At 42.9% G+C, this 18,363-nt stretch overlaps 1 protein-coding gene across 5 annotated transcripts in view; it reads right to left on the minus strand.

The window, feature by feature from the left end:
• The window catches only part of CFAP65 (cilia and flagella associated protein 65), a 41,901-nt gene extending 30,037 nt beyond the window's left edge, over nt 1–11,864 (minus strand). Inside the window, exons 1-11 of one of the 5 annotated variants that reach the window (XM_081924094.1) lie at nt 11,846–11,864; nt 10,800–10,882; nt 9,904–10,085; nt 8,879–8,981; nt 7,418–7,584; nt 6,656–6,852; nt 5,855–6,000; nt 3,408–3,630; nt 2,580–2,845; nt 1,010–1,210; nt 407–769 (exon numbers count right to left, since the gene is read on the minus strand). In XM_081924094.1, the coding sequence (XP_081780220.1) occupies nt 407–769; nt 1,010–1,210; nt 2,580–2,845; nt 3,408–3,630; nt 5,855–6,000; nt 6,656–6,852; nt 7,418–7,584; nt 8,879–8,981; nt 9,904–10,085; nt 10,800–10,874 (1,923 nt within the window). In that variant the 5' untranslated portion in view covers nt 10,875–10,882; nt 11,846–11,864. Of the gene's footprint in view, nt 1–406; nt 770–1,009; nt 1,211–2,579; nt 2,846–3,407; nt 3,631–5,854; nt 6,001–6,655; nt 6,853–7,417; nt 7,585–8,878; nt 8,982–9,903; nt 10,086–10,799; nt 11,052–11,301; nt 11,506–11,528; nt 11,787–11,845 lie in introns of those variants that run through there. The other 4 variants (XM_081924093.1, XM_081924092.1, XM_081924095.1 and 1 more) reach the window with 4 other exon arrangements.
• Nucleotides 11,865–18,363: the final 6,499 nt, after the last annotated feature.

Here is an 18,363-nt window from a genome sequence, read left to right on the forward strand (position 1 = left end):
CCCTCCTCTTCTCAGTGGACGTGGCAATTTAACGTTTTGCTAGAGAGTGCTTTTGGCAAAAGGTTTTGTACTAGCCAGCCAACCAGCCCACGTTGTGATGATTGAACCATGTTATTTTCTTGCTGTTCTCATGACCAGGGGAAATTCTGAACCCAGGACAATGGGACCATACATTTAAGCAAATGCACTTTAAGCACATGGCTTCGCCCCAAGAATCCTGGGAACTGTAATTTGTTGGGGGTGCTGGGTATTCTAGCTCTGTGAGGACGGAACGACAGTTTCTTAGGAGGAAGTCGTAGGCTTTAAAAGTGCATTGAATGTGCTTTAAATATATGGTGTGGATCTGCAGAGGCTAGAATTTCTGTGCAATAAATGTCAATGCTTTGGACACCAAATTTTTACTCACTTTATAGAAGGCAAAGCCCTCCAGTTCAGCTGCATACATGGAATTGAGCAAAGAAGGCTTGAAGGTGACATGGAAAGCCATAGTCTTCAGAGGTGGGATGTCGCAGACTTCTGGGGTCACTTGAAAAGGACTATGTGGCTTGTTTGTCCATATAACCGTGATTTTTCCCTTTGTGTGATTGGTCACGCAGAAAGGGAGTGGTTGTACCTCTTGAAGCTTTGCACAACAGCCAAAATCATACTCCTTGATGCTAAGGCTAACGTGGGGAGGAAACACCGTGAGGTCACTGCTTACACCGTCATGGAAATATTCAACCATGGGCTCAAGGGCAGGGTACTCTTCAGGAGGTTTGTCCTCCAGCATCTAAAAAGGGGGGAAAGGAGAGGTGTATGCCTAAACCAAAGACTAACATCTTACTGAAGACAACATTCAGCCCCCAGGCCTGAGTTTCCCATCTCTGCTATACTCAACAGAGTGCACTCTGGTACTTGAGTAAGCACTCAGAGTCTAGCAACTGTGATCACTTGCAAACTCAGCATGGGCACCAAGACATCACTGATTCTGCGGAATCTACCTCCAGGGGTGCAAAACTGAGTACTGTACCTCCGGTGGGAGTGTGAGAGCTCTGGTTTCATCCACCAACAGTTTGCCCTCCTTCAACATAGTGCCCAGGATGTCCGGTGGGAAAAAGGTCAGTCCTCTGGCCATGTGTGTCCTGTACCTGGTAATGTCACTCAATCTCAGAATGTTTGGGTTCATTGTTTCCGAGTGGCAGGTCCCAATCAAATCTATGAATAATGGGTCCTGAAACAGCAGAGACCACAGCAGAGTCCACTTAATCTGCATTCTTTTCAGGAATATAATTTTGCAACTTTCACCCATTAATATGTTGTTCCAGGGAGCCTTTAAACATTATCCCTCCCTGTCCCTCCAGGGGCACTTTTCCACAAGCAGCTCCCCCACCAACTATGGGAGCCTTTAAAATCCAGATGTGAAAGGGCCAATCATGTGGGATCTGATCACAGAATAAGCTTCTCCTTTGGTTTCTGGGTATTTATTCCATGAGAAAGATCGACCATGTGGGTGGTCATTTAAACATTTACTCCAACTGTACAGGAACTGCTCACAGAAAAATAGCTCCGGTGTGGTTAGGGTGACATTTAAAGGGATCCTCAGTCAAATTTTCTAGTTATCGTCTCCCGCTTTTGAGAGCTGGACTTTGTTAAAATGAGAAAGATTACACACTGGCAGAGGCAGTGCACTATATGCATTTGTTTTAGTATTAGTTTCCCAACCTTTCTACAAGGAATTGCAGTGAACAATCCAGTAAATGAGGCTGGGAGATAATGACTTGTCTGTGTCCATCCAACTGGCTCAGAAGCTAAGCTGGGGTGTGAATCTGTGTTTCCCATGTCCACACGCAGCACTCCAGCAGCTATTCTGTGCTGGTGGTACGTATCCACAAAGCTTTCCTTTAGGGGGTAACATGCTCTGTTCCTGTGCATCCAACCTCCATAGCAAACACAACCAAGTTGCTTCCCCTTACGCTGGTCATCACAGCTGATAGACCTCTGCAAAATCAGCAGTGTTGTGCATTCTAGACAGTTGCCTTCTGTTCTGAGAAGAGGGCATCCTAAGGGAAAGCTACAGAATGCTTCTAAGCTTGCTTCATGCATTTTTACTTTTATGCTACCACTTTGAACTGGAAATGCAGGAAATTGCCTTGGGAAGATGCTCTATCCTTCCCTGCATTCCAAAATCAGCCTGAAAGCCAGGTCCTCTTATCTACACAATTCAACACAGGGTAATGACTTAAAATCAAAACCTCTGTTCATAAGAGGGACAAGAGCTACTGAGCAGGGGGGGGGAGATGCAGTAGGTCAGGGCTTGAGGTCTAGGCACACATTACAGGGGTATGGAGGTTAGGGCATGAATAAAATGCTGTGCTTCTAGGTATGTTTAAGAAAAGCTATCAAAGATGTGGAAAATAAGGCATTGGCCTGAGAAAGCCTGAGCATTTCCATGTAAGGATATTTGCCTGATAAAGCACAACAACCAGGCAAAAGAGAGGGTCCTGTTCTCTCCATGAAATGGCATTCAACCACCCCCTGCTTGACTGGGGCACACAACCAACAGGCCTGTTTCAATGGAAGATGTATCCTAGCCCTCTTACCTGATGATGAACAAGGCAAACCACTCGTCGGTAGAAAATTATTGGGTAGGTGGGTTGGAAGGTGACCTTCAGTGTGATAGTGGACATCCCATCCAAGACCCCAACAGGACGGTCAAAGGAAAAGACACTTTGTTTGCAGTCAATGTTAAATTGATAGTAGGCTGGAACGTCAGAGTTATTGGTCATCTCTAGGGGCTGAACTAAGTACTCTCCAAGGTTAATGCAGCTAAAGTAGACAACGGGGTGCTGAAAGGAAACTGCAGGACCTGGAATGACAAACAAGGCCAATTTTCACACCATTGCTGCTATTGAGAAAGGAGGCTGTTTTTAGTTTTTGTATACTAATAGTTCCTAATTCCCTGCCCTCCAGGGTTGGTTGTTATTATTTTTGCTATAAAAGTGGTTGATCCTCATCACCTATCTTTATGCAGCAGCGCTCCCAAATATATAGACAGTCTCACTCACACAGTGGCAAGAAGACATGCACAGAGCCCCACTCCCTCCACCCAGATGGGGTCAGCCTCTTTCTGCTAGGAGGGCAGGGTTCCTTTTGCTAAAATCTCAAGGACAGGCAGGAATAGGGGTCCAACCCAAACAACCTCTGGTTGCAACTTAACTATAATATACAACAACTCACAACTCTTCAAATGCAAATGCTATTGGAAAGTAGCATTAGCACAGCTTTGAAATCTTTGGACAAAATGTTTTGTACATGCTCAATATCCAGCAAGGTACCATAACCCAAATCTGCTGGAATCAGGAGCGAAACACTGATATACGTGCTTTGATGAAGCATGGAGATGCAAAAGGGCTCTCACTGCCTTGTACCTTTGCATGAACCTGTCACCTTCAGCACAGAATGGGTGCTGCTCCCAGCAGGCAGAACAGTGAAGTAGTCCACACTCTTTACACCCACGGTGTGTGGGCTGAACCTCACAGGGATGACTGACTTCCCACGAGCTGGAGCAATGTTTTGGGTGGTGTCACAAGAAAAAACACGATCACGAAGCACTACTTCCTTTGCTCGCTCAATCCTGAATGGGGCACTGACCTGCCGAGAGACAGAAAGTGATATCCTTCCACTCACTGAAGAGAGAAAAGCCTACAGCTTAGGCCAATCCTCTAAATTGGCAGTTTTTTATTCTGATGGAAACTTTGGTACATTCCCACACAAAACACTCATAATCCCCTTTGAGTAACTGGTGATGCATCTGGAGACCAGCAGTCTTAGCTTCTGAGACACTGTATTGCATGAATATAGGAATTAAGAAGAAGCAGCAGCCGCCACCTTTGTGGTCCTGTGCCGATAATGCCAGGGAAACTGCAGACAGAGACCAAAGACTCACTAGCATCTGCCTGCCCTCTCTTTCAGGAGAGATCCATTCTACAACCAAGTGTCTCCATTAAATCCTATGTCCAGGCTCCTGCAATTCTTGGCAGTTGAACACTCTGCACAGACTATAAATTCCCCTCAAAATTCCCAAGCAAAGGTTGCCACCTACTGTGTACATCTAGAGAAAACTTCCACATTGTGCACATGCTTTCAGAGTGTTGCTGGAAGTGTGGTATTCAAAGAATGAATAACTTAAATAAAATAATTTATTGTGGCAAATGTAAAGTATGCAGTCAATGTTTACAGCTGCTGTTTACAATTAAGTCGACACAATTTCGAGAATGGCAAAAAGTCTTGTCACGATTCATATGGCAGTGGGAAACACCCAGGACAAAATTTCAACTATTGACTGATAAGTTGAAGAAAAAGAAAAAGAGGAGGATTCTCGGTGCCAAATTTAAAGCTTTATTATGAAGCATCTTGCTTGTGTTGGATAAAAGATTGGATATTATTGGAAAACATGGACCTGCTGGATCTAGAAGGGTATAATAATAGATATGGATGGCACTCCTATTTATGGTATAACAAGGTGAAAATACATAGAGGATTTGTAAATCATATAATTAGGGGTGCTTTATATGATGTTTGGGACAGGAATAGGACTTTATTAGAAAGAAATACACCATGGTGGATATCCCCGGTGGAAGAGTTGACAGTAAGAAAGTTGAATATGGAGGGAAGGAGAGCAATTTATGAAGAAATATTAATGAGAACTGAAAAAGGATGGAAACTAAAACCTTATAATTGAATAGAGAATGCACTAACAGGATGGTTACAATATCATCAAGTGAATGATATACTTAGAGGATAAGAAATTGGGTTTTAGTGATAAAATGTGAGGATATCAAATTGAAATATTAGAAGGCAGGTCAAAACTTTTATCAAAAATGTACGATTATTTGTTGGAATGGAACACAAAAGATGAATTGAAAAAAGAAGTACTGATAAAATGGGCAATTGATTTTGGGTATAACATTGATTATGACATTTTAGCAAAATTATGAAACGAAGGTCTGAAATTCACAGCATGAACCACCCTAAAAGAAAATATAATGAAAATGATGTACCGCTGGTATATCACCCCTAGCAAAAATGTACAGAGTGAGGAACAAAGTATGTTGGAAATGTAAAATGAAAGATGTTGGATTTTTTGGAGCTGGCTGACCTGACTGGAAGAATCCGCGACCAGAAAGAAGAGGAGACACAAGAGGATTGGAAGAAATTTAAAGAATATTTAGCTAAATATTGCAATATAAGATAATTAGAAAATACTTATAAGCAACAAATAGGCTTAGGGGTAGAATAAGAATATGTGGTAATAAATATTAATGATTTGAATAATAATAAAGGAGAAGAGCCAGTGGCGTAGCATGGGTTGTCAGCACCCGGGGCAAGGCAAGTAATTTGCGCCCCCTAACCCGTGGGTTTGTGCCCCCTAACCCTAACCCCCAGATGTTGCGCCCGGTGCAACCGGCCCCCCCTGCACCCCCCACGCTACGCCACTGAGAAGAGCTTAGTTAATGAAAGGAGTTAATATTATTAGAAATATGAAATTGGAGAACTGTTATACAGGTGATATAATGAAATTCAGATAGAGGGGATTCGAGGAAGTCAGTTACCAATGTTAAGAGATTTAGGTATTTGAAGTAATAATTTTCTTTTGTGTTTAGTTTATTGTCTTTGTTGCGTGTTTTGTCATGTTTTTTTCTTTTTTCTGTGTGAAAAATCTGGAAAATCAATTTAAAAAATTGGAAAAAAGAAAAGAAAAATATAGGCATGTTGTAGGCACTGACAAAGCAGAATATGGACATGTCCTCTTGGGCACACATCTAGGTCATGAGAATATATCTGTCTGAAAGCTTCAAGGATCAACTTATCGTACCACAGACACATTGAAGACATCCACATATTTTTCTACAGTGCTGCCAGCAGCAACAGCACCAAAGCAGAGCACATCCCGGAAGTTTCTAAGCCTGGCATCTTCACACGAGTCTCCTGGCACATTCACCAGCAGGTGGGGATATTTAGCTGCAGAAAATAAAGATTACTTTTAAAAGCCAAAGGTGGAGGCCTTCCTACACTGAAAACATATTGGTTGGGGCATTTGAATCACTGTGTCAAATATCTAAACTGAAGCAAAATCATTCAGTGACCAGTAATCTGCCTTTTGAACAGTTCTCAGGCCATGAACTTTATATTCAGGACAGAAACCCTCTAAATTATGAGCATGGGGATTAAAATGGCTGCTCCATGGGGCCTTTTGGACCCTGGAATACCTATACTATATTTCATAACAACTGTACTCTTCCTTGAATGGATAGCTTAGGGTATCAAAAAATGTAGCAGATACTATGATGATTTCTAGGAGGCATTAGGTATAATTTTAGGCAGCTGCACATAAAATAAGAATATGTGGCAAAATTAGATAAATTGCAAGTGAGGCAAGCGAGTGAGAGAACAGGTGAAAAATGAGGTTCAGATTAGAGATGTTCTCAGCAACCAGGAACATCTGAGAGCGACCCTTTGCAAAACAGCAGATAGGACCCTCTATTACCGGACTCCTTTAGCTCATGGGGTTTCAGTGTTGCAGGTGAACCCATAGGCAAGAACATAGATACCCATAAAACCTAATGTTATGGCCTACATTGTGTGCCCTTTTGCTTTAGAGTTGAAAAATCCTCACCAACAGCTTTCAGCTGGATGGCCTTTTGCTCCGGAGTATCTCCAAAACTGCATATTGCTGATATGTTGTGCACTTGAGCCATCTCAGGTTGAAATATCACTTTCATTGTGCACTCTTCGCCTGGATCCAACATGCCACGAGAAGGAAGAATGCAGAAGGAAGGTGGCACCTCCCAACTAAAGCATGTCAGTAGTTCTCTAGAAGAAACACACACGGTAAACCGGGGATGGGGTACCCCAAATGTGGCCCTCAAGGCCTCTCTGCCTGTCCCTCAGGATTCTCCCCAGGCAATACGACCTCCAGAGCTGCACCTCTCATGGGCCCCACACTGCACCCTCCTTGAATGCTTTTGCCTGACTCGAGTACATTCGTGAACTACAACAGTGATTCTTGCCTGCCTAGGTGGAGGATAGAGAAGGACATTTGGGGGTGAAGAAACTAGCCTGCTGTACAAAGATAAAATTCGTATTTATTGCTCTGCCTACTTTCGCCATAGGCTCTGCCCACCACCGGCATGCGGCCTTCAGGCTAAATAAGCTTCCCCACCCCCGCTGTAAACCAAAGGCTTTAGAGCAAAATAGTTTTTCTCGACATCTCATTTGACAGTGCCTTTCCACAATATCCCAAACAGATGCCCTTTGGAAAACTTAGGGGCACTCTGTGTCTCAGAAGTAGTATATGGAAAAACATGGGTCAGCTGTATGGATCCCATCCTAATCCAGTGAGTAAACAGCTTTAGAGGCTACAGACAACCACACTCACCCATCATTGTACATGGTAAAGGAGGCCTCTGTAGAGTCATAGACAGCACATGCAGGAAGCTGGATACTCTCTTGGAAAAGCAAATCAAGGTGAGGTAGCTTGGCTACCAGAGCAACAGAAAACTCTCCTTCTGCCTTTTCAAAAAGAACGCTGTCTTCATACTCTTTCTGCATAAGAAGTGGAGAGAGTGGCTGAACTCCATGCCAAGTGCAAAGAACAGGCAGGCAACTTCTACATACACAGAGCAGGAATTACACATTCATGCATTCCAAGAGAAAATAAAAGGACTGACTGAGCATGAGCAGCTGTGCTATGCTGTGATTAGGTCCATTTGTTTCAATTATTTCTGTCCCACATTTCAAACACTTATTTTTTTCAGAACAGCTTACGTAACAATATGCGATGCAAAAAGCATATGCATACAGCAGCATTAAAAACCAGCAGAAAAAACAAAACCAGCAGACTCTGTCATAAAATACCACGCAGATTTAAAATATATTCAAATACCATCTACAAATGGTAGACAGAGGGCCTATTAGACTTTCCAGAGAAGGGAATCTACGGCTGTGGTGTAACCTCCACAAAAAGAAGTCCTGTTCCTTGTATCCTCCAATGAGATCTTAGCTAATGATGGGCCCTAGAGCCAATATTAAGACTCAGGCAGGATTACATAAGATGCAGACTATCCTTAAGATAACCTGCTCTTGGGCCAAATTGAGCCCGAAAACAAACAAAAAAATCCCCCATAGTCAGGGGTGGAGGAACCCTCTCTGGCACCCAGGGCGGGACAGGATGCCCAGTGGCACATGTGCACCATCCGTACAAACTGCGCATGCGCAGAAGCCCGTGCAGAGGCTCGTATGGATGGCGCGAGCGAGCGAGCGGCAGCCCGTACGGACACCGCATGAGCAGCACCCATACTGACTGCGCCCACGCCCACTTTACAGCTGGGGGGAGGCAGCGGGCCGTCTTGTCACACACACCCCAGATGGCACCCAGGACGGCTCCCCACACACACACTTTGTATGCCCCTGCCCATAGCCCATTAACTGCAGTATTTTGCCACTTTGCTGAAAAGAATATTGTGAAGTTGGTGCAAATGAAAGGTGAACATAACAGTTTTGTAAATGTCAAGGGCATATGGTATTGCACTATTACCAACAGATCAGTATTTTTACTGTGCTCAAATTCTGCCCTGCTTCCCCCAGATTTGAATTCCTTTCTGTTACGGGAGCGGGAGCGGCAAATCAAATCAGAATTCATACATTTGTGACATCAAACAATTAACACGTTTGGGCTGCAACAGGAGGTGAACATTGTCTCAATCTTCACATAGGCTCGTAAGTTCAATTGTCATCAACTTTCCTTGCCGGCCATGTTAGAAGAGGACACAGAGAGAACACTGTTCTGATAGATTGGTGCTTTTGGAAGAGAAGTAGGTATATCCCTGAACTGCTTTACCTTTTCCAAAGGGCAGAAGATGATGGGCAAAGTTATGGACATCCCAGGACTCAGAATAATTGGCTGTGGGAAAACAGTATTGAAGAAACGAGTTGTAGGAGGCCTGGAAACAAATCAGAACAAAGTGACCATGGAAAGTGGAGATGGAGGTGACACAAGAGAGTACAAAAAGCATAACTATGAATATTTAAGAACATATTTTATTCTCTTTTGTATGAAACAAAATAACATTGTGAAAAGTCAAAACAAAATTTGCACTGTCAGATTTAATGATACTTAATATGCGGGGGGAAATACTTCGAAGAGAATAGTAATAAAAATGTTAAAATTCAGCACTAAATAAAGACTTACCTATTTGCCCGGGCATTTTTAGTGTTGCATTGTAATAACTGTAGCAGGCAGCCATTGCTGTGGTTTCAGCAGTTTTTATCATTAAGTTAGTTTTATTATTTATGGTTGTTTTTATGGAATTTTATGGAATCTCTTTTCCCAGTCTCGGCTGGGGAGGGCGGGATACAAATAAAAGTTTTTTTTTATTATTACTATTATTATAATTACTACTATATCCTGCCCTGGGATCCACTGAAATGAAGGGTGGGTTATAAGCATTTTAAATACATACATACATACATACTAAAATTATGGTAAAAATCAGAATTGTTGAAAAATACACAATACACCCATCAAATAATGTGAAAAACCTAACAAACCATGCAATCTGTTAGAAGTTGCTAGTAGATAAAATATATTATGCTGGCAACCCTATGCATATTTACTTGGGTGAAGTCCCACTGAAATCACTGGGAGCTACTTCTAAATAATCATTTCTAGGACCAGTATGCAGTTGAGTAGGGTTTGCAGTGACCATCCAACATGTACACATTTATGCAATGTAAAATATCAGCAAAGTTTTACTCAACAGAATAGGGTTGAGTGGCGAATGGTAAATGACTACTACTGCAGTGAAAAGAAAATTCAAGGCAGAGAAATGGCAGCTCCTTTCGCCTTCCACATGGCTTACACACCTGAACTTCAACTTCTGGGGTTTCAAACACACATTTCTCAAAATGAGATGTTTTGTGAATTCTTTTCCTAGACACCATCCTTGCCAGGTGAGAGTATCAGGTACTTCAATACCCCAGAAAATATTCTTGGTTTTTCTTGCAGTGAAGAATGAAGGCTTCTGCCGCACAGACACCACCAGCTTCTAAAGAAACAAAGAAAAGCAAGTTGCCATGCTGCTCATTACTTCATCATAAAGTATCCACGTGAGCCCAAAGATTTTACATAATAAAATAGTATTATTTGTAAGGGATAAAATGTGAAGATTTTTATGGTAAAAGTGTGATTTAAAAAATGGTTAAAATTATGATATATGTAAACTGATAAAGATGAGCTAAAATGAAAATCAGATAGGGGGGACTTGGGGAAGCTCACCTAACAATGTTTAGAAAAAATAAGGATAAGAAAATAATTTGTATTGTTTGTTTTTCTGTTTATGTTGTTCATTTGTGTTATAAAATGCATTAAAAAAATGGGGGGGGGATTTTACAGGAGAAACTATGCCAGATGAGTGCCGCAACCCCAGAGTCGTCTGCGACTGGACTTAACGGTCAGGGGTACCTTTACCTTACACTGGAACAGATAAGAAAACATTCTTGTTTTGAAAATCCTACCCAGCTGCACAGAAAGTTGAGGTAATTTCATCTGTTTTAGTATTTTAACTTTTGTATGCTTAAGAATAAGGTTGTGAATGTTTCTTGATTTTATTGTTTTATCTTTTTTGTAAACTGCTTTGATGTGTTTTACAATCAGAGTATAAATTTTATTAAATAAATAAATAAAACATCAGTGGAAATTACTCACAATTTAAAGGCAATGAAAGCTCTATTATCAGCTATATAGCACAAAGATTACTCACCTGCTTGGTACCACCACCACCAAGTCTCTGAAGGGGGTCTGAGTTGGCTGTGTATCTGTGCATATGAGTCAGCATCTTTGCACCTGAGAGAGCCAAAGAACATCTCAGTTGTTCAGAAAATTGTAGAACAGCAAAGCTGCTGGTGACAGGAGAAGGCTGTTCTCTAGGGTGAGAATCTGGCAATAATGGAATTACGGGACCGATTACTCTGTTCCACATAAATTGAAAACAAAACATTTAAAATAAGTAATCTTATGTTTCTGTTTGCATGGGTGTTGCCAGGTACTTTAAAAACTCATTCATATGCAAATTGGTGCCCTACGTATTTTTTGTGTGTGCAAATTAGGTCACTGAGCAAATAAAGATGCTGGATGAGCTGGGGTCTCCCTGGCACTGTGCTTTGAAACATGCCCAGCACAGCGCTTTTTGTTTTTCGTGGGTACTCAATGGTACACAGTACCGGCACCTCTTTTTTGTTGTTGTTAAAAAGTGTGGCACTTACTGTAACAGCTTCATGGTAAGTAACGGCAGGGCTCTCTTTTTAGAAAAATAGGTGCCCAATAGCATGTGATTTTTCACATTTTTTAAAAAAGGGAGTTAAGGACAGGAGATCTGGAGCGCACAGTCGGTGCCACTAAGTGGAAGGAATATCCTGCTTTCGATGAGCCCTGCTAAGAGGGCGGCGGGAGTGTGGAGGTCGAGCGTTCTGGAGCGGGTACCGGGTCCTACCTAATCTTCACCTTCCCACAGCTCAGGAGAGGGAAATCCTAGAACAGGCGAAGAAGGCGCGAGAGGAAGATCAAAGCAGGCGAAGAACGCGAAACCGGCGTTGCTACAGCAACGAGACGCGGAAATGGCCTAGCCGAGTAAGTAAGTACGGCCGCCGTGGAGGGACATTCCTATTACAAAAGGGCGTTTGAGGGCCGTCCCGGGAAAACGAGACCAAGGTGCGCGCGTCGTGAATGGGGCAAACAGGTCCAGGAGGTTTAGTTAAAAAATAAGAAGGAAGAAAGGAGATCAGACCCCACCCGCTCCGCTCCCCGTACCTCATAACGAAGCTGGCCTCTAGAGAGAGCCCTCGAGCAAGAAGTGACATTTCTCCTCCCCTCAAAAAGTGGCTTCTTGTCCAAACCGCCGCCAACTTCAAGAGGGTTCTGTTCCGTGTAACCCCAGCATTTATTAATTTTTGCCAGCTGCGGCTCATTGAACTAGATGCAGCTGTTCCTTAGCCTGATCCCGCTCAGGTGCTTGAAGAAGCGGGTGGGTGTGTCGCGGGCGGAGCGGAGAGATCTAACGATCTTTTAAAATGCTGTGGTCCTCCAGATGTTTTCACTCCCAACGCCCACCAGCCCCAACTAGTATGACTAATGGCCAGAGAGAAACCATGGGAGTTGTAGTCCAGCAACATGTGAGGGGGCAAAGCTGGGATAGATTAATGGTTTCTTGTTCGTTTGGTGTAAGATTTTGCATGGAGGTTTTGCATGGATGAAGGAATAGATACAATTAAATCATAATGGGATTAAATAGCAGTGTGATAGTACATTTAAAAAAATCCTTCAAACTGAGAGCAATAGTTTGATGTGGAACATATTTCCATAACCAGTCCTTTTTTCATATGATATTTAACCCCTAGATCTCACTCCCAGTGTTTGGTAGATTTTAGGTGATAAAGTGCATAAACAAACCATTCAACTTACTCAATACCTTGTGTGTCTGATGCATAGTCATGAGGTTTTCAAATTCTGTTTTGTCTCATACATGGCCATATTTTGTTACAAAACTATTGACTATATTTATTATATGTAAATATTGGGAGATATACTGGAAGTGCACACTGTGTTCAAGAGACAGTTTTGCGGGACACAGGTAGGGAATTCAAAGATGGAATGGGGAAGAGGGTTTATATACCAGTTTGATCTCTGGGTTATAGTCAGCCTGGTCCTGCTCAGAATAAACCCACTGAAATTCATCAACCTGAGCTGGTCATGTCCATTAATTTTAATAAGTCTACTCTGAGTAGGACTAACATTAGATACAACCTTTTGGCTAATTAGATTCCCCCTCCCAAAAAATGTGGAAGCTGTGATCTTAGTCATTCATTGTTCAATTCTAGATGTTTGCTGCAAAGCTGGGTGATAAAAATATTATCAGCTTTTGTTCACCTGACAAAAACTACATTTGGACAAAAGTCCTTTTTAAATTTTTATTTTTCAGTTTAACAACAATAATCATACATTAAAAAGGTAGATACATACATATTTATTTTGACTCCCCTTCCCCCCCCTTCCCTGGTTTCTTATAAAAGAATTTTTAAAACTGCATCTCCCCCTTAACACCTTTAACTTTGTTACTCTCTGAATTTCTTTTAAATTAACCTTTTAACTGCTTCGTTTTTAAATTAATCCTGCTAATGTGTTTAATTGTTCCTTCTTGACTCTTCATTCTTCCTGTAAGTTTTGCCGTTTCTGCATAGTTCACTAACTTTGCCTGCCATTCTTCCTTAGTTGGGACAGTATCTTCTTTCCATCCCTGCACAATATGCATTTTTTTCCTCGTCTTTCAGTATCTCTCATTGGGACAGTTCAATAGGCTTAAAAGCAAATAACTGCCCACCCCACTTAAGTTGTCCTTATGCTATTTGAAGGCAGTACAGTAGTTGGTGTATTCCTTGATGTCTCCCGTTCCATGGAGGTGCAGGTTACAGCAACAGCTAAGGCGACATTTTTCAATCTTTGCCACATTAAGCAGTTAGTCCCTTACCTTTCCTGCCCCGATCTGGCCACAGTGATCCATGTGATGGTCACCTCCAGGCTTGACTACTGTAATTCGCTCTATGCGGGGCTGCCCTTGAAACTGTCCCACAAACTCCAGCGGGTGCAGAATGCTGCAGCAAGGCTCCTCATGGGGTCCCTGCCATGGGAGCATATTCACCCAGTGCTTTACCAATTGCACTGGCTCCTGGTGGAGTATAGGGTCAGGTTCAAGGTGCTGGTTTTGACCTTTAAAGCCTTTTGTGGCTTAGGGCCCTTGTATTTACAGGACCACCTCTCCTGGCATGCTCCGCAGAGGACCTTAAGGTCCATGAATAACCATAATTTAGAGGTCCCGGACCCTAAGGAAGTCAGACTATCCTCCACCAGGGCCAGGGCCTTTTCAGTGATGGCTCTGACCTGGTGGAATGCTCTGTCGCATGAGACTAGGGCCCTTCAGGATTTAACCTCCTTCCATCGGGCCTGTAAGACAGAGCTATTCCACCTGGCCTTTAATTTGAATTCAGCCTGATTTTTTATTTCCCTTCTCTTCCCTCCCCTTTTATGAAGATTACCCGCTCTGAGACCCCACAGCTAATTCTCCCCTGACCTCCTCGCTGGCCCAAGTAGGACTAATTCAGCCAGCTAGCCCTAATGTTTATTAGATGGATTTTCCCCAAATTGGTTTTTGAATTTTGAATTTTATTGTTATTCATATTTTTATACTGTATTTTATGCTGCTTTTACAATTAAGTGTTTTAAATTCGGGGCGGGGTATAAATAAAAAATTTTTTTATTATTATTATTTATTATAGTATCCAGCATCTTCTCTCCCAAAGGTACTCTTGGGAACAGTATTATGGTAGAACATATCCCAGATCTGTTCCTGAAAAGAGGTTTTGTTCTGATGGCAAATGCACAGGCAACAGTGTCCAGATTCCCAAGTTCCCCATCCTAAAGAGAGATCCATGGGATCTAGAAACATCCTTGCCAGTGCCCTTGGTGTTGTAAAACTGCATTGGTTCTGAGATACGGGGAGAAGGGTAAAAATGTGTCTTTAATGGGGTATGTCTGTTTACATTCTGAGTCATGCAGCTAAATGACCATAAATCAACCCTTTCCCCTCTCTCTTCAATACCACCTCTCCCCCCAAACTGGACAGGTGCCCAGATGGAGCAGAAACAATCTCATAAATAAGAGCCACTAAATAACATGCTTTGTGCAGCGGCAGGGAGCCACAAACAAACTCTGCATGAGCTGAATGCCACCATCCATCACTTTAATGGGTGTACTCTGGAAATTAAACCTGTCATGGCCCATCAGGGGGAATGTTTCAGCATGTGACATCCTGATAACACACACTTCTTCCATCTTTTTCTCTGCCTCGTGCCACCTTCTCCATGTGCTTCCACTTAACCTGTGACCTTTGCTACTTTGAAGCTCTGGTGTCAGATTATGAGGTCAGTTCTAAGGATGTGATAGGGCTTGGCTCTTCTATCAGAATTCATGGGTGCTCATGTGCCTCAGAGAGAGCCATTATTTGCTACCTGGCTGTTTTAAGCATAGTTCTAGAGACACAGGGTTTGCAGAAGAGGACAAGTAGAATCTCAGTTATGCCAGTTGGGGGAATGCAAAGCTTACCTGAATGCAGGATGCTGAAGGAACATGTTCCTTATTATTTCTATCTATCTCGAATATCCATGCCTGGATGACAGGGGCAAGGCATTGGGCGTAATTGGAAGAATCTCATCTGCATGAAAAGTGGTGGCGGTGGCATCCTGAAAGTAAGAAGATCACTTCAGGGAAGTCAGTAATTTGAACCTAACGTAAAACTTCTCCTCATTAATAGATTTACATTAGCAGCAGTTCTTCTCAATAAATTGCAGGGGAATGCAGCAAGGAAATTCTGTTGGCATCCCTGCGTATAACCACCCTGCAAACAGATCAGTATGAATGCTTGATAAAGACCAGACATAGTCTACCCTCCACACAAGCTTTTTCGGGAGAAAGCAAATCCAGATGAAAGCTCAATAAATGGATCATCCAGAATAGCCCTTTGGTGTAAAACAGGCTTCCTCAACCTCGGCCCTCCAGATGTTTTTAGCCTACAACTCCCATGATCCCTAGCTAGCAGGACCAGTGGTCAGGGATGATGGGAATTGTAGTCTCAAAACATCTGGAGGGCTGAGGTTGTGGAAGCCTGGTGTAAAACGGTCAGGGCTGCATTTCTTCACTTCAGCCGCTGTGTGTCACTGTTGCTCTGTGCCTCTTATCTGTTTGTAAGGAGCTGTACTAACTAGTTCATTTTATGGCACCACCTTTGAGGCAGGCCTTCCTACGAAGGTGAAGTTAGGGAAGTTCTTCTCCCTCTCATCTTAGAGAGCCAGTGTGGTGTAGTGGTTAAGAGCGGTAGTCTTGTAATCTGGGGAACTGGGTTCGAGTCTCCGCTCCTCCACATGCATCTGCTGGGTGACCTTGGGCCAGTCACTCTTCTTTGAAGTCTCTCAGCCCCACTCACCTCACAGAGTGTTTGTTGTGGGGGAGGAAGGGAAAGGAGAATGTTAGCCGCTTTGAGACTCCTTAAAGGGAGTGAAAGGCGGAATATCAAATCCAAACTCTTCTTCTTCTTCTCCTAAGATGTAGTACAGTATATCCCAGGTTTTGATGTCATTACACTACTCACCAAACCAATGTCATTAGCTGCTGCTGTTGGCAAATGTAATAATGTTCAACAAAATAGTGTGAGGACACAATGAAGTTGTGCTACATATTACTGAAGGAGAGATGTGGCTTTTAACTGAAATAAAACCCCTCATCTTAGAAGTAGCAATTTGTGTTCCACACTGTGGTATACTCTATACCACAGGAAGGTAGAGTCCACTTGTGCTCTAATCCTGCTTGTTGTTTTCCCACAGGCATCTGGGTGGCCACTGTGAGAACAGGATGCTGGACTAGATGAGCCATTGGCCTGATCCAGCAGGCTCCTCTTGTGTTCTTATTTTGAATGCTTCAGTGCTAGGTCTCCAGCTTGTTGAGATCACTTTAACTCTTTGGAAATCTCCTCACTCAAGCTCCATAAGCTGCAATTTTGCAGTGTTTCTGAAAGAAGCTAGCAATCGCCTCCTTCCCTATGAAATGTACACCTCAAGATTCCTCCAGCCATAGTGGTCTATGCTCAAGACCTCAGGGCCAAACTGTGATATTAATTGTGTGGCATTCAGCAGCTATTTCCTTTGAGAGGGAAGGCACAGGAGAAAATTGTTTAATTCTCCTTCCCAATTTCTTGCAGTTCTGATGCTGGTCTGATCTCCTTTGCCTGATATCTATATTGGGGGGGATGCAAAAAATGTTGATTGCATTCCTGCAGGTCATGTGTACTTTGGCCCTTAAGATGTGCCTTGCTGTATTGGCTGGAGGCCCGCCCTGTCCACCAATCTTTTCAAGAATCCCAGCCCCATTAGCAGCGGAGACATCAACCTCTGCCCCACCAACCTCAGGTTTGAACTCAAGCTGTGCTGAGTTTCCAGCAGGATACCAGCCAATGCAAGTGGGGCTTCAAGTTTTGATGATGACTTTAAGGCCCACTTGGACCAGCTACACATTGGAGCTCCTGATGTTCTGAAGCACAGTCAATCCCAGCAGAGCCTGAAGTCACCACTGATCAGCTGATTGATGCCGGCTTTAAACCCTGCATTCAGCTGGGATCAGGTCCACTTGGATGCTCCAACTTGGAGCTCAGAAACTCTGGGAATACAGAACTCTGGGAATCTGGGAATAGAGATTGCATGAAGCCTAGGCTAAATGGGTAATTGAACAGTTGACTCCTGGTGATACATGTTGCCAAGTGTTTAGTAGGATGCTTGTGAAGAAGGAAGTCTTTATTTGTGGAACAGGTGAAGTACCAGCTGATGAATGTTTGTGGTTGGATGACTAATGAACACTGAGGTTTCTGAGGTTTGTGGCTCAACAGCATGACACAGGTAATGATTACATCTCTTACAGAACCATCTTTTGTTATTCTGAAGGCTTCTAGACCACACACAGTCCCTCGTCAGAAAAGGAGGTACAGAGCAAAAATAATATTTGACTTGCATGTGATATCAGGATGGATGTGTGTACAAACACACACACACACTTAATTTTGGTTTGCCCAAGGTAAAACAGCTTCAAGTCTCCCCACTGGCTCACTCTTGAGGGGCGCTGTCTCAGAGTGATCAAGATGTGCAAGAACACCCAGCCTCTTTTATTTTTGCACTTATATTTTAAGTATCATTGTGAGGAACTAATAAACATTAGATGTGGAGAAAATATGACTGAATTATGAATATTGCTATGGGGGGGAAAGAATGAAACATTGTTTGCCCACAGCTGTTCCTTCCTCTATTTCAGATTTCTACATGCAACCACTGAGTTCCTCACCTTTTGTGTGAGGGCATGGGGCCTTGGAGTGCAAACATACTTTGCCCTGTCCATACAGTATTACATGTGTCCTCTTACTTTGTAGAGCAGGAGTACCCAACATAGTGCCTTTGAGATGTTATTGGACCACAACTTCTATGGGATGTAATCCACTGAGAGCAGTCAAGTACAACATTCCTTGTTTTCCTAGAGTGGACATGCAAGGGAATATTTGGTCCAGCCAGTCAAAACTTCCTGTTCCTCCTTGAATGTGACTAGGGGGTGAGCGTGAGCTTTCCAGACCTGCTAAAAGGACAAGGCATGCTGCCTCACTGCCCCCCCTCTCTTTTCCATCTTCCTTTTGTCCTGCAAACTTCCCAGACTGCTAACTGCAGTCATTGGGTCAACCCAAATGT

This window comes from Podarcis melisellensis, assembly GCF_964234715.1.
Source record: "Podarcis melisellensis genome assembly, chromosome: 1".
Classification (NCBI taxonomy): Eukaryota; Metazoa; Chordata; class Lepidosauria; order Squamata; family Lacertidae; genus Podarcis; species Podarcis melisellensis.